General features: G+C 36.0%; 1 protein-coding gene across 1 annotated transcript in view; it reads left to right on the forward strand.

The window, feature by feature from the left end:
* Positions 1-16,512, forward strand: part of si:ch211-246m6.5 (von Willebrand factor D and EGF domain-containing protein) — a 64,491-nt gene that overhangs the window by 36,657 nt on the left and 11,322 nt on the right. The window contains exons 15-20 of the mRNA XM_041262816.1: positions 447-551; positions 1,548-1,662; positions 2,693-2,943; positions 4,445-4,664; positions 6,774-6,911; positions 13,287-13,439. Of these exons, the coding sequence (XP_041118750.1) occupies positions 447-551; positions 1,548-1,662; positions 2,693-2,943; positions 4,445-4,664; positions 6,774-6,911; positions 13,287-13,439 (982 nt within the window). The remainder of the gene's footprint in view (positions 1-446; positions 552-1,547; positions 1,663-2,692; positions 2,944-4,444; positions 4,665-6,773; positions 6,912-13,286; positions 13,440-16,512) is intronic.

Here is a 16,512-nt window from a genome sequence, read left to right on the forward strand (position 1 = left end):
TAACTGGCAAACTGCGAGAAAAGAAAACGCAATGGCAGCGGTATCTGTTTGTCCATTTTTATGATGTGTCCTAAAAAAAGATGTGGGTGTCTGAGTCCAGAGTGACTGTAGAAAATGAGAATGTTTCTTAATTTCTTTTTTTTTCTTTAAATGATGATTAACATTGCAGTCTGATATTTTAATTTAATGATTGTATAAATCGTACAACATGGTTCACCAAAGAGATATTAGAAAACTTGACAGCTTTCCAAAATACCATTTGAGTCGAAAGTTTGCTTCTGTTATTAATGAGTATTGTCCAGTTTTTGGTATCTAGCAATTTGTTAGCTTGCTCTGAGTAACTCAGAGGGGGTTTCATTTATTTCCTGGATGGGATCTGCATGCTGAATTTAGACAGTATCATATGGAAATTCAAAACTGAAAACTTGGCTTTCATATCTTCATAGATAACTAATGATGGCTCCCTGTATAGTGACTCCAAGGTGGTGATCTTATATGATGGTGTGTGTCAGGCCTGCCACTCATCGTTAACTGGACTTTGTACGTTAAAGGTAATTTAAATTAATGAGGTATGTGAGTCAATTGAAATACAATGTGCTAGCGTGAATGGTTATATTCTGTTATATTTGATTTGCATTTGACTTTTAAAGTAACACCAAAAGTTGAACAAGTTCTTATTCCTACAGTATTTCCATCAGTGGTCCACAGTATTCAAATTGTGCATGTTTGAAATATATATAGCATGTTGTGAAACAGATATTTTCGTTAACATCAGAGAAGTTAATATTTAGAAAGAACGCATAACCAAAAGCATAAGATGTAATTTTATCATTGGTTTGTGTGTGAATGCAAATGTACATGTGTTGGACAGTGGTGAAATGATATAAAAACAATTTCCTGTATTGCAAAAACAGAAAACCCAGAACACAGCTCTTAAAACTTAAGCAATTCTCCAAACACTTTACAGCCAACTTCAAACAAAACACACAGTGTAGTTTTACACTTCAAACACCCTGGGAGGATATTAATAGAGATGTGTATTCACTGTGGTAATACACAAATACTGATGCTCTTGAATGCAAGATTGTTAATAAACTAACATTGAGTCTGGAGGGAACATTTCAAACTTTTAATATTGTCTTGATTTATAATGCATTTCTGGGAGAGTGTTTACTTGGTGAGGTAAGAAGGAATCAGTCTGTTTCTCATTCAGCCATCTGAGTGTTTTTCTGCACTCTGAACACATAAACCTCTAGAGATTTTTACTTAAATGCTAATGGATTGACAGAAATAGCATTTGGTTATCTTTGTATTGAATACACAGTACATTTAGTGGCAAAGTAAATGTGTCTACAGAATCACATTGGGAATATTCTTGGTTTGGACCTTCTTTAGCAGTTATTAAGAGTAGCAGAATAAGTTATATAAGCTGCACGTGTAAGCATTTGATTTTACACTGTATATTCTTCAGTGTTGCTAAGTTTGACTTGAATTTTCTTGCTGCCACAGCACAGCATTTATTGCTTTTTAATTATTTCTTTTTTTAGGAAAAGACATGTAATATAGATGGATTGTGTTATGGAGAAGAGGATCTCAATCCTACCAGCCCATGTCTCTTATGTAAACCTAGCATTTCAAAGTTCACCTGGTCAGTAAATGAAAGTAAGACAAACATTTATTTTAAAAACATTTTGGGTGCTATAGTTTATCTTTTTGCAAGTTCTCAATATTATCTGTCACTACAAACTTCTACAAACTGTAGGGATTGCCACAGTAATTCCTTCACTACTGGACAAAGCCTACATGTGATATTTTACCCACAACAGATGTCCATCTATTTCTTGACAACCGCCTATCTAATTGGAAAACAGTGTGAGAGTATACCTTAGCACAAACCCTTAATCTTTATATACTACAGTACAGCCACCTATGTAGTGTTATCATTAGCTCTATAGTACAAGGAAAAAATGCAGCTCTGTATAAATAAGCCAACAGGGAGATCAGTATCCACTCTACTTTCAGTAGGGTCAATTATGGCTCAAGTCAGCTTTGAATGGCAACTGAAATGGATCCCCTGGGAATCATGGATATTTTCATTATTTGCTATACTTTTATGTTTTGGGCTATATCAATCACTTATAGCTTAGATTTCTGGGATTTCAGATTATTTATATTATTTACTATGTCTTTCTCTTAGCAAATGATCTGACCAGTTTATGCTGGGGCCTGTTATTAATTAATGGTTGCTTTTAATGATATCACAGTATTTGTACTTAACCCTTTGCTTACCACCATATCAATAGTTGTTTTTTTTTTTGTTTTTTTTTCTCCACAGTAGATACTTTTAAATGTTATGTCTTGTTCTTTCTTGGTAGATTATTTTCTTTTGTAGACTTTTGCCTTCATACAATGTTTTCAGTTGCTATTATTTACTGTGTAGGTTTTGTATACAAAGTTTATGTGTTGTATTGTATATTGAATATGTGCTGAAACAACTGTATTTAATGTAAGTAATACAAGCACAGTAATTAACCATCTGACCAAGTTTGTTAACAATCCAAACTGTTTTAATTAATCATCACATGTAAAAGATGTAAGACTAGCTTTACCCAAGGATAGGATGCACACTATGCAAGTTATTCATAATGTGCCTGGATGTTACCGCATGCAATCTTGTTTTCTTTCTTCTTAGACAATCAGCCTCCTATGTTCCAAGTTCCAGTTAATAAACTGCAGACGTTTTCTGGCGAAAACTTTGTCTACCAGTTCACAGCTGTGGATCCCGAGGGCTCTGCCATGCAGTTCCTGCAAGAGTCAGGGCCTCAGGATGCTTCTCTCTCCCCTGCAGGCCTCCTCATCTGGAAAGTCCATTCGGAAGAAACACAAATATTTGAATTTACAGTGTCAGATGAATGCAATGCACAAAGCAGATACTCTGTAGAGGTAAATACTGACAGTTCTTTCGTAGTCTCTTTAATGTCTGTACCACATGTGTGGCAATCATAACCAGCACATGAGCATCCTGAACAGTCGTTTTATATTTTTTTCAAGTGTGTTGATCAAACGTTCACGCAGATTTGAGTTGACAGTACTGTATCTGCAGGTCAATCAATAAGACATGTCTTTTTTTTTAAGCCAAAAGACAAGATACAGCTTGGGGTCTATTTTTAATGACCCCATTACACTGTATTTTTTGTGTGTAGTGGTAGTAGTAGTGTTATTAAATAGGTCAAGAAATCACAGTTAGGGAGAAAAAGTAGCAGGAATCATGTTAATATTAATGAATCCTACTAGTTTAAAGGGTGTCAGGATTTACATATTAGATCATTAAAATAGGTGTCAGAGATGAGGATGTGGTATCGACCTCTTTAATCAAGAGTATTACCAAAATGAAGGGTTTTGTATTCACTGTTGAATAACCATCATGATAATGATTTGTTATTGTCTCTGTTTCACCAGAATACCTGTTAATATAGATTAGGGCTGATCAAATTAAATTCTAAATAATTACTGTTTATTATTGTCTGGGTGTTAATTACACAATAACAATACTATATGAACTCTACCGTTCCAAACCCAAACCTTGACTAACCTGTAATTTTGAATAGTCCCATACACATTCTTTACACAGAGAGAAATGTTGTAGATCAGAAGTAGGCATTGACACATCCGGTCCAGGTTAATTACTTTACATTATTATTCAACCAGTTAAACCCCTGACTATGTTCTAGAACAGTTAATCCAAATTATATCTATTAAACCTGGCATGGAACAACCCTCTATGACCGGAGTAATCTACTCCTGATGAAGAAACTAATTGGTTTGCCTGTTTGTGAGAAACACGTTCCCAGAGAAAGCAATACTGTGTATCAATCCATACTGTGCATAATTAATAGGATGAGTTTTATGTACCTATAACTTTTTATGATACAGTTTTTATCATACTGTTCCACAGTAATTCGGCGAAATTTATAAGATCTCAACATGTGAAAGATTATGACATTAAACAACTTGGAGGATGGAAATTTATTCATACGTGTATCATGCAATAAACACAAAGCAATATTTCTTTTAGGAAGATTGAGAGTTAGCTACTTTATGACGACACATTTTAAATACTACATACAATATATTGTCAAGTGCACTTAGTGTTAAAAACAAATGCCTACATATTTATCAAATGGGTGATTCAGATGGGTGATTGCAGTAAATCTTCCTTTAGCCTCCAGACGGGAGGCAAACAGCTGCTTTTATTCTGCTAACAATTACTAAATAGGATTTCCTAATAATATTTTGTTGCTCTTATGAGGATTTAAAAAGAGAGTGTAATTACCAATATCTGATCAGTTTATTGTTATTACAGTCAAACAACACCAGGTCAGGGTTAATGATACGCATTTCTAGTTATAACTGCCTGTAAAGTCTGTGTCGTTTTCTCTTGCAGGTTGCAGTGAAGCCATGTGGTTGTTTGAATGGTGGAACATGTGTTACGAATATCAATTTCCCCCCAGGAAGTGGTGAATATCTCTGCATGTGTCCCCCAGGATTCACAGGAGATCTCTGTCAGGAAAATATTGATGAGTGCATATCAAATCCATGTGGAGGAGGCACCTGTGTAGATGGAGTCCATAGTTATTTGTGTGAATGTCCAGCTGGTCTCAGAGGTACTCCACCTTCTTACATACACAAGTTTATTAATGTTTAACAGTCAGTTGAGATTAGAGTATGGTAATCATACATTTCCAGTTTCATGTTTAAAGCAATGTTATACGCCAAGTCATAAAGTAGATACTGATGCAGATATGTAGTAGATTTACATTAAATTAAATTGGAGAATTTCAATAAAATTAGAAAAAAGTTGGGTGCAGCTATTCAGAAACATTCATTTTGAAAAGACGAGGCTCTTAATTAGTTTACAAGGGGCATGACAGTGGGTACTTGTGCAACCAGTTCTGGAAAATAATAAATAAATAAAACACCACTTGGAAACACAACTGCGCACACTAAAGCCTGCTGCTGTGTGCAACATAGTGCATCAATCAACAAGCCTGCTTCAGAAGCAGAGTCACAAATAGATTTTGAAAGCATTTTAACTCTCGTGTTCATTGTACATTGCTATTTGGGATAATCCCATCAATCTTTTTCTAGAGTGTGTCAAGGATACAGCTACCGTATAAATACATGTTGTGCTCTGATCTCTAAACAGAAAGTGATCAAAAACACTTTAGGTAAGAATGTACAGGAACAGTAAACTGAAATGAAGTATTTGCCAGAGTTTAATAATTTAGGATGCATCATCTCTTAAAGCCAATGTGTCAGTATGGTGTTACACATTTAGAAGTCAGCACTGTTAGAAGCAAAGGAAAGGAAAGACTTGGCAAAATAAATATTTATGGCTACATTTGTTTCCAAATGTTTAGCTTGTTATTAGATTGCAAATGCTTGTTTCTGTGCACAGGAATATCTCTTTCAAAATAAAATAAATAAATAAACTAGAGTTACAGTGTCACACAACACACTGTAACAGTCAAATAAAACAAGCACCAGATTGCCAAAGACAGAAGAAAAAAAAAACCACATAACTCTATCTAATTATGAATAAAGAAAAATATACATTTATTTATTTCTCAGCTACGGGTTTCTCAAAGTTTGGCTCAAACTCTCATTCGTAGTACATCATGCATGTGGTCGTCTGTCAAACGAGACTTTAGCAGATTTTTCGTAGATTTTGTAATTGATCGTTGAGAAGCAGGGAGTAAAACTCGACCAACCTGAGTTACACTGCAGATCAATAAATTCCATTTGAAGAGAAGCAGGAGCATTATACACCTCTGCAACAAAGGGTTTTCAAACAGTCGGATGTCGTTTGCGTGTGACTTGAAGTCGGAAAATCTTCAGAGGCGTAAAGATTCCGTTTTTAGCTAGTCATGTTTTTTTTTTCAGCTTTATTTTACACAAAACATACAGAAGAAAAAAATACAATGTCAGCTGCTTTTTTTATTACTGTTTTAATCTTTATTTCCTGTAATCAACTTTTTTTTTTTTTCCACAGTATTGGACAGCATGTCATTCGACTTCACCCCAAGTTTTTTTATTTTAAATCTTCTTTGTTGTGCAGTCATACAAGTACAGATATTACAGTGCAGTTACAGTAGCCTACGTAGATATTAAGAAGTCGAAAGAAATGCTGTCCAGTTAATTACAGGAAATATAAAGGTCGGCGTTGTATTTTTTGAGTTTTGTGTAGAGTTGAAAACCATGGCTAAAATAATCGTAAAAACGCCACCTTGACGGTTCTGCAATGAAAGTTATTACCATGGTTACAGTAGGTAGCCTGCTTAATTGTATTTCTAATCGTGGGGACAGCTTGTGTGCTTTCATTACTGAGCAGTTTATGTGGCTTGCGTGGAACACTAAAAAACATCTCAAGTACCGTATGCAAAACGTGAAAATTATAATATGAAACCTGTGAATCACTGTAAGTTGTGCTGTGCCAGCAAACAGGTCGCAGGCCGTATGAAATGCTGCGGTGGACCATGTCAGGCCCGCGGGCTGTAAGTTGGGCACCCCTGGCTTTATCGATAGTTTCGCTTGGGTCGTTCTGAGTTCAACATTGTAAGTAAAGTACCGTAATAGTCTCTGTAAATCACTTTGGATAAAGGTGTCTACTAATAAACTAATAATAATAATAATAATAATAATAATAATAATAATAATAATAATAATAATAATAATATCAAAATGCAGCACATCTAAATTTCCTGTTTCCATAGGTACCTCTTGTCAAGAAGATGTAAATGAATGTGAGAAGAGCCCCTGTTTCCCCGGAGCACCTTGTATCAACAGTTTCGGATCCTACAAATGCGGACGCTGTCCTCAAGGCATGGGGGGTGATGGCAGGTCATGTAAAAGTAGGCATTTTCAACCATTTTAATTTAAAACCAGCACAAACCTAACTATGTTTTTTACTTGGCATCCTGCCATCTTACATTTGTAGCTCTTATAATGATGCTATACATATTACACAACCTGCTGTAGCTGAAATGGGGTACTGGTTTTGATTTATTGTTAACATCTGTATGATGCACGCACATTCTCCTTTTTCATTAAGTATTTCTGACACAAGTTACAGTAACCTTCCCCATGGAATTCATGGTTTAGAAATAAAGGGCAATTTAAAAAACTGCTTAATTTATAGCTCATTTTTCTAGGGGTACCTATTGCATATTTGAGGGAAGCTTAACCAAGTAAATAATATATATATATATATATATTAAAGTTTCTTCAATAAATTTCATTCAATCGTATTATGATCCTGAGAAGAGGTCACACACACACACACACACACACACACACACACACACACACACACACACACACACACACATATATATATATATATATATATATATATATATATATATATATATATATATATATATTTCTATATATTGAAAATCGAACTTCTCGTTAAGTTAAGTAACAAAGAAAAAACCTATATGATTTTTTTATTTTTATTTTATTTTATTTTATATAAATTTTAAATTGTACTTCACATACTTTGACTTTGTATTGTGTGCCACCAAAACAGCCTTTTTGGAGTTCATAGAACTTTTTGGCACTAAAGTATTGTTTATGTTTTTAATCTGATTCTGAAAATTCCATAGTAATAATTATTGGAATTATTTATATTTTCTAAATATTCCTCTTTTTTATCAATTTTCACCACCTGCAAGCAATTTCCATTGCAATGTGCTGATTCAGTATGTTCTTAGTTTAATTCCTCCTTAGCGTTTACTAAAGTGACTTCTGGTTGTATTCCAGTTTGGTTTTCATAGATTTCCTGTCAAAAAATAGTTTAATATTGAGCAGTCTAAAATATGAAGATGCCAAAATAATTAGTGCAGAGAGTGGTGTACAGCTGCTGAAGCTCTGTAGCCAAGGTGCATTGATGAGACCATGCTGTCCACCGTGTCTTTGATTAATTACCTCTTTTTAACTTCGCAGACAGTCAAACTACCACATGAGTACAGAAATGCCTAGATTAATAAATACTATTGTAGAGTGTTGAATAAACATCCAACATGTTATTTTGGCAGTGCTACAGAGTAGTTTATCTTCAAATGGGAAAATAAATTGAAGATATGTGTCATGTAATCCAGATCATAATCTTGACCCAACTATGTGAGCTTAAAATGAAAGCTAAAATTATTTCCCATGAAGTGTTGTTCAAGATTGTTTATTTTTCATCAACATGCTGGGTAAATTAAGTACTGTAATGTAGCTTTGTTCTAGTGCTCACAAATAAATATAGTTCAGTACTAAGCTATGATTGCATAACTTGAATGAAATTATCAAAGTCTTTGGAATTGAAGGATTTTCGATAAACGTTTAAAAGCTGAATGAAGGCAATAACATAAAGCATTGAGATCTCCAGTGAAAAAATAGCCTAAAAAAAACAATTTAGCAAAATAGGTAATCTTTCCAAACCCTTTGAAAATGTAGTGATTGAAGTTGTATTGCAGTGGCACTCGGGTTGATTGATTTTCACATGTCAGGCTTTGTCATTGCTTCATATTTAAGTGGTTGTGGCGTATGTTCACATTACCTGCATCTTTTCTTTTCCATTTTGCTTTTTAAGACCTCCATGGTGTTTGAAGAGTTTCAGCTGATTGCTTTTCAGCTTTGCTTATTTCAGTTTCATGGTTGGCTTCCAAGACATACACTTTTTGGTTTATTTGAGTTGCCATTTTTGCCGGCTACTCTCATCAATCACAGCTTCACTCCAGCTGTATTCCAGCTTCGAGGGGACTTTCTCTTTTCTTCACTAGCTTAAACATCCGAAGTGGAGCTGTGAGGCTGCTCTCTAAATCTTGAGAATCTCTTAAGGAGTTGTGTGTGTGTGTATATATATATATATATATATATATATATTTTGTGAGCAGGGAGAGGGTTAATTCCACCCTGCTCAAAAAAGAAAACATGTGCATATGCACGTTTTGGTTCATCTAATTGTTTTGTTAATTGTTTTATTAGTTCATTATCACCCCCACTTGGTGGTTTTTGCAAATTAGTGCCAGGTGCAGGTTTAAAAAGGGTGCAGCCAGTATGCTTGAGGCTGCTTAGGAGAAGGAAGCAGTCACAAGTGTGAGTACTGTGTATTAACCTGTGTGTTTGTCTACCGGTAAACAGCTTATATGTCCAGTGTATTAGTCAAGGTGATCCTGTCTGTTTAGTAAGTGCTCCTAAGCCACCCTAAGCAGACTGACTGCTCTCCTTTAATACCCTGCACCTGGCTCTAATTTACAATAATAGCCAGATGCAGGTGATAATGAACTAATAAAACAATTAAACAAAACAATTAAATTAACTAAAATGTGAATATGCACATTTTCATTTTTTAGCAGGGAGGAATTAACCCTCTCCCTATATATATATATATATATATATATATATATATATATATAGATATAATATAGTATATATATATATCGTGACAATGGGTACCAGGTATAGAACAATGCGACACAAGAATATTTTTCTGTTTTTAAAAATTTCAAATGATTTACTTCTATTGATAAACCAGATATTTCTGAAACTAAAATACAGTGGTGTGATTGATATTCCATGTGTAGGTGTAAAGCAGTGGAAACTGATATCTTAAGGGAAATAAATGTTGCTAGTTTTCTGGAAAAAAAAAATGTGTTCACAATGTGACAGAATGGTATGACCACCACCAGGTGGCCAAAAGATGTAATTCTCAGTTTGTGACAATGTCTTAACCAGTGGTTAGCAATAACAGTCCCAAGTGCTGTAAACGTGATAACCCAGACTTTTTGTATTTGAGACACTTAACAGAATTGCTTTCTCCTTCTGCAGTTCATGAACAGCACAAGCGTAACCATAAACAACTTTAGTACAGTAGCGTGACTGTCTGCATAATGCAGTCAAGCACTGCATGTAGGACCAGTGTGTGTGTGTGTATCTATATATATATATATATATATATATATATATATATATATATATATATATATATATATATATATACATACACAGTGGCTTGCAAAAGTATTCAGACCCCTGACCAATTCTCTCATGTTACCGAATTACAAATGGTACATTGAAATTTTGTTCTGTTTGATATTTTATTTTTAAACACTGAAACTCAGAATCAGTTATTGTAAGGTGACATTGGTTTTATGTTGGGAAATATTTTTAAGAAAAATAAAAAAACTGAAATATCTTGCTTGCATAAGTATTCAACCCCTGTGCTGTGGAAGCTCCCAGTTTGCACCGATAAAAGAAATTGCCCTAACGAAGACACAATTACCTTACCATTTGCCTCCACCTGTGAACCATTAAAGTTGCTGTCACATTTTCTGGATAAAAACCCCACTGTTGAAGGATCATTGGTAAGGCTGTGAATGTGACGGAAAATGAAGACCAAAGAGCATTCTACAGAAGTTAGAAATAAAGTAATGCAAATGCATAGATTAGGGAAAGGGTACAAAATAATATCCAAGTGTTTGGATATCCCAGTGAGCACAGTTGGATCAATAATCAGGAAGTGGAAGCTGCATCACACCACCCAGGCACTGCCAAGAAAAGGCCATCCCTCAAAACTCAGCGCTCCAAGAAGAAGGAGACTTGTGAGAGAAGCCACAGAGAGGCCAACAATCACTTTGAAGGAGCTACAGAGTTCAGTGGCTGGGAGTGGAGTAATGGTGCACCAGTCAACCATATCAAGAGCTCTGCATAACACTGGCAAGAAAGAAGCCGTTACTCAAAAAGTACCATCTGAAAGCATGTCTGGAGTTTGCCAGAAAGCATGAGAGTGACCCAGCTGTGATGTGGGAAAAGGTTTTGTGGTCAGATGAGACCAAGATAGAGCTTTTTGGCCAAAACTCAAAGCGCTATGTGTGGCGCAAACCTAACACTGCCCATGCCTCAAGACACACATTCCCTACAGTGAAGTATGGTGGTGGCAGCATCATGCTGTGGGGATGCTTCTCATCAGCAGGGACTGGGCATCTTGTTACAATTGAAGGAAGAATGGATGGAGCAAAATACAGGAAAATACTGCAAGAGAATCTGCTTCAGTCCACTAAAAAACTGAAGCTTGGGAGGAAATTCATCTTTCAGCAGGACAATGATCCCAAGCACAAGGCCAAAGCAACACTGGAGTGGCTCAAGAACAAAAAGGTGAATGTCCTACAATGGCCCAGTCAAAGTCCTGATCTCAATCCCATTGAGAATCTGTGGCACTATTTGAAAATTGCGATCCACAAGCGTCGTCCAACCAACCTGAACAACCTGGAGCAAATCTGCCAAGAAGAATGGGCCAAAATCACTCTGACACTGTGTGCAAAGCTGGTACATACTTACCCCAAAAGACTTAAAGCTGTTATTGCAGCGAAAGGTGGCTCTACCAAATATTAATGTGTGGGTGTTGAATACTTATGCAAGCAAGATATTTCAGTTTTTTATTTTTCTTAAAAATATTTCCCAACATAAAACCAATGTCACCTTACAATAATTGATTTTGAGTTTAAGTGTTTTAAAATAAAATATCAAACAGAATGAAATTTCAATGTACCATTTGTAATTCAGTAATATGAGAGAATTGGTCAAGGGTCTGAATACTTTTGCAAGCCACTATATATATATATATATATATATATATATATATATATATATATATATATATATATATATATATATATATCGTCTGAATGCTGGGTTTATGCAGTCAGCTCACAGGTGCAATAATTGTCCAAAAATCACCTGTGTTGTTATTGTAGCACATACAGTACCAGATTCTTCATAGCACATTTTAAGAAAACATACCAACTTCATTCCCTTCATGGCCAACTCATTAAAAAAATCGCTAATACAAGTGACATATGAAACATCTGCCTAGGCTTTACTTGACACTTTAACTATTTGCTTAAGTGTTTTGATGTCATGGATGGCTGCTGTGTTAATACCCAGTTGCCACACACAGGTGCGTTCTCAGACCGATTCTTGTTTAGCACTGTGCACGTTCATCACCCAAGTAAAATAAATTGTTTCCACCTGCAGTAAAGCAAGACATGTGTTTTAATTAGAAATTTGTCCTCAAAAGGGGAAATTACATTTGAAATTCACAGGTCAGATGTTTAAGCCCTGATGTCTTTTTTCCATGTTCGCCAACCAGTCCCGCTGAGACCTGCACTAATGTGCTTGTTGTAGGTGGAAGGACAATCCTTGAAACATCAAAGAATGGTTTCTAGAACAGGTCCAGGTCATGGAAACATCTTCATGCTTATACACATACATCTTGATTTGTCATGGGAAGCCTCCACACATAAGGATCCCAGTTCGTCCTTGACCTTCACAACCACCCAGACCTGAGGGATATAAGATAGGAACTGCAGTAAGGAATGACATAGCAGTGTTAAAGCCAGCTAATCTGTCAGGCAGCCTTGATCCAAGAATAGCTTAACATCACTCAACAAACAAGAGACATCTGGTAGACTCAATGAGGTGATATAATTGAATGAAATCTCCTCCATTACTTAATAACTGCAAACGCTACTTTTTTAAACATTTACTTTTTTCTTTTAAAATACACTTTTGTTGCAATATTACATTCATGTACTGTAACTTAAAGCCAAATGTGCATCAAAATGCTTACCAGTACGGGGAGTTGAGGTCCTGTGTCTGGGAGACAGAGGAACAGGAACCTGAAAAGAAACATTAAAAGATGGCAACTTAGTCCCAGGATCAGAGCAGGGATCTCTAGTAAACTGAATGAGGGGCCCACATCAGGGAAGTCTCAGCACATCAGTCACTTGCAGACAAAGTACTTATCACTGATTTTCTCAGATGATGTCAGGAAGTAGAACAATTTATTATAGAGACCTTATTCAAGTCTTTACATCCAGAATCCAGTGTTAAAAGTGACTCTGTTTTGAAAAGTGAACACAATTGAACATTTAAGGTAAGACATTTTTAAAGACATTGTTATAACTAAAGAGTGTTTTTTTTTTTACACGCTCAACAGTCATTATTGGAATGTATAGAAACGGCTTAGGTTGTACCACTCACTAAAGACAGGAGCAGATTACACTTTCTGTAGCCTACACCATAGCCTTCAAATTGCTTCTCAGTTGCTTCTCAGCTGATAACACTGACTGCTTAGTTAGCCCAAGACCGTACTGTCAGCACCACTTATTGCTACATCCTAGATGAATAATTGAGCACACCTGCATTTTCTACCCTTCTATGTTGCCTTATTACAGTTGAGAGCCTTGCTGACATCGCTGACACTGCAGTTCCTGATGCCCAGAGTGCACCAGATGTATTATCTGGGATGGAAAGTGTCAGGCTTCAGCCTCCAGAGAAATCAAAAGAGACTGAAAGGGGCCCATCCTTAGCTAATTCTCCAAGAACGGGTAAGTATCCCAAGTGTTGTCATTATTTTCTATGTGTGTACCGGGGGTATCATATACATCCTGCAAGCCAAATAACAAACAAAGCAAAATAAAACAGCGCAAACGACTGATATTGTTCATCAGTTTGCTATATGGAAGATGTTTTTGAGTTACTGTTACTTCAATAGCAGTTACTGAAACATTTTTTTTTATTACTAGTGTCTTCCGAACACCAGAAGTATGCATTTTAAATTGGTTGTATTATGATTATACTCGTAACTTTGATGACCATACTGTCCTTGGGAATAAACAAATTAGTGCTCCAATGAAGGTCCAGTTGGATTTAGTGTAGTTTAGAAGACAATGGATATGATTTAAATGGTATTGTGAGTTTTAAAGAGTTGCTATCTATATGTATTATTCTGTGGACATGTTCTATAGATTTAAATGATATTAAATAATTACACAAATTTCCATTTGTGAAATTAACTTAAGACGACATCCTAATGGACTATATTATTATGCAATTGAAATCCATTGACTTGTTTATGTAGCTGATTTAACACCAACCAGTAATTCATTTTTGTCTGTGTTAAATAAGTGAATGTAACCAGTGGCAAAACAGCACCAATTTAAATGCACCTAAAAAATCGGACTCAGAAAAGATTGGTGCAAAAGAGCTGAGACTTACTTTTCTGTAGTGCATACTTAAGTGTGAATTAAACCCATCAAGGCACCTACATTAGAATTCTAAAACAGATGCAAACAGAACGAAAATGTGGCCTAGTGAATGCTACCAGAGACATTGCAGAGACAGCCTGCAAGAAGAGACTATTTATGATTGTTAAACAAAAGAACACATGCTGAACAACTTTTAAAAGAAAAATGTGTATTCCCATTACATAAACATTGCTGCATCTCTGAGGTCTGAAACAACTGACTTCAGAGGTGTTGGATTTTTTTTTTAATTATGAAAGTGCCTTCACCATATAAATTGTACTAAATCTTCACATTTTCTACTTTCATCTGCAGCTTAATGGGCTCCTGTTTTATTTTGGTTATAATGGTTCTCCTGGCAGGATTCCTAACAGATTCAATAAAACAGAACTACAGTACCCGTCAGAAAGAGGTTAAAACTGTTGAATTCAGTTTGGCAAACTACAGGTTTATTAGACAAAACTTATCTGTTATGGCTGCTAAGCTGTATTTACATTTGATTTGATCTCATTTGTCCTGTTGTGTAACTGCCTGGTCACAACCTGGGATAACTGCGATTAAGCCACTGAATTCTTTGTATAAACAAAGTCTAAAAATTCTAGATAAAAAGCAGACAATATATCACCACTGTTAGATACTCAAGAAATGTAACACGTTAAGTTTTGATAATTACATAAATTACTCGTATGTATGTTTTTGGTTTTTAAGTCTTTGCAGCTTTTAGCTCCCCCACCATTAAATGAGTTTATTTAATAATATATAAAACATCTTCTGGTGTAACTTATAGCTAAATCACAATACATCTTGTGACTTGTCATGAATGTTAAAAATGGTACATTGTGCCTGTTAAATAAATATTTGATTGACAGAATTAAATTAACATTTGATTGACTGAGGCTCATATTCAAATACTAGATGCTGACACTAATCACTGTTCTGTTGTTTAATTAATGACTTCAAATCTCAGGGAAAACTCACAAGGAAAAAAGATGCCTGCAGTTTCAAAATATAAGTCGAGATGTGGTTTAGAATTATATAATGATTGTTTTTTTTTTTAAAGTAATATAAATAGTAGTATAAATACAGAGGCCTTAAGCACACCAGTTCAATTTAGTTCCAGCTGCCTAAGTGGACACATATCTGGATTTTTCTGAGATGGCATCAAGAGGCTGCAGTGGTGGCATTCCTGATGGGTCTCCAAGGTGGTTTTACCAAGTTTCCCTGCTATCTTTGCCTTTGGGACAGCAGGGACACCAAGGCGCACTTACCACAGGCGGGACTGGCCACAGCGGACCGAGTTCTGTGTGGGGAGGAACAACGTCAAGTGGGAGCCACTGGTGGACCCCTGGAAGGTGCTGATGCCACCACTGCACATCAAATTGGGCCTTATGAAACAATTTGTCAGAGCTCTAGATAAGGAGTCGGCAGCCTTCAAGTACCTTCAAGACTTCTTCCCTAAGCTGTCTGAGGCAAAGGTCAAAGCCGGTGTCTTCGTCGAACCACAGATAAAGAAGATCCTGGAGTGCAATGAATTCCCCAAGAAGCTCACTAGTAAGGAGAGTGGCTTGGAACAGCTTTGTCGCAGTGGTTCGGGGCTTCCTGGGCAATCACAAGGCCGAAAACTATGTGGAGCTGGTTGAGACTCTGGTGAAGAACTACGGAACAATGGGCTGTAGGATGTCCCTCAAAGTCCATATCCTTGATGCTCATCTTGATAAATTCAAGGAGAACATAGGAGCGTACTCGGAGGAGCAATGCGAGTGCTTCCACCGGGATATACTGGACTTTGAACGCCGCTACCAAGGACAGTATAACGAGAACATGATGGGAGACTACATTTGGGGGCTGATTCGTGAAAGTGATTTACAGTATAATCATAAATCCCTAAAACTACTCACTTCTAAATCTTTTGTAGTCATTTTTGTATTACTTTAGTATAAATACATGTTCATTTGGATTCATATGTTGTTTTTTTCTGACTTTATGTGAACGAAAAGACACACATTTGCCCATTTTCCCATTGGAAATAGTGGTATTTTGAAATATCACTGTCCTGGTCACAAAAGCAAAGTTTGTGGGGAATAATAGCCATTTTCTATACTGTTGAGGCATAAGCAATTAGGAAATAACACTTACTACCCAGGAACAAAAATTGTGTTACATAGTGTATTCAGCCCCAGTATTAGGCTGTCCGTAAGCTATGAGCCACGCAAAATTAAGCTGCCTCTTTTGATACAATTTGTGAGCAGGAAATGTATGAATTATGTTGACCATTATGTTGGCTATACATTTAATCATAGCTTGTATTACTGTAGTCCCCTTTCTTCTGATACAAAGTGACTGGGACCAGTCTTTAGATCAGAGGACTTAGTGTCTT

The sequence above is a fragment of the Polyodon spathula genome, chromosome 11 (genome assembly GCF_017654505.1).
Source record: "Polyodon spathula isolate WHYD16114869_AA chromosome 11, ASM1765450v1, whole genome shotgun sequence".
Lineage (NCBI taxonomy): Eukaryota > Metazoa > Chordata > Actinopteri > Acipenseriformes > Polyodontidae > Polyodon > Polyodon spathula.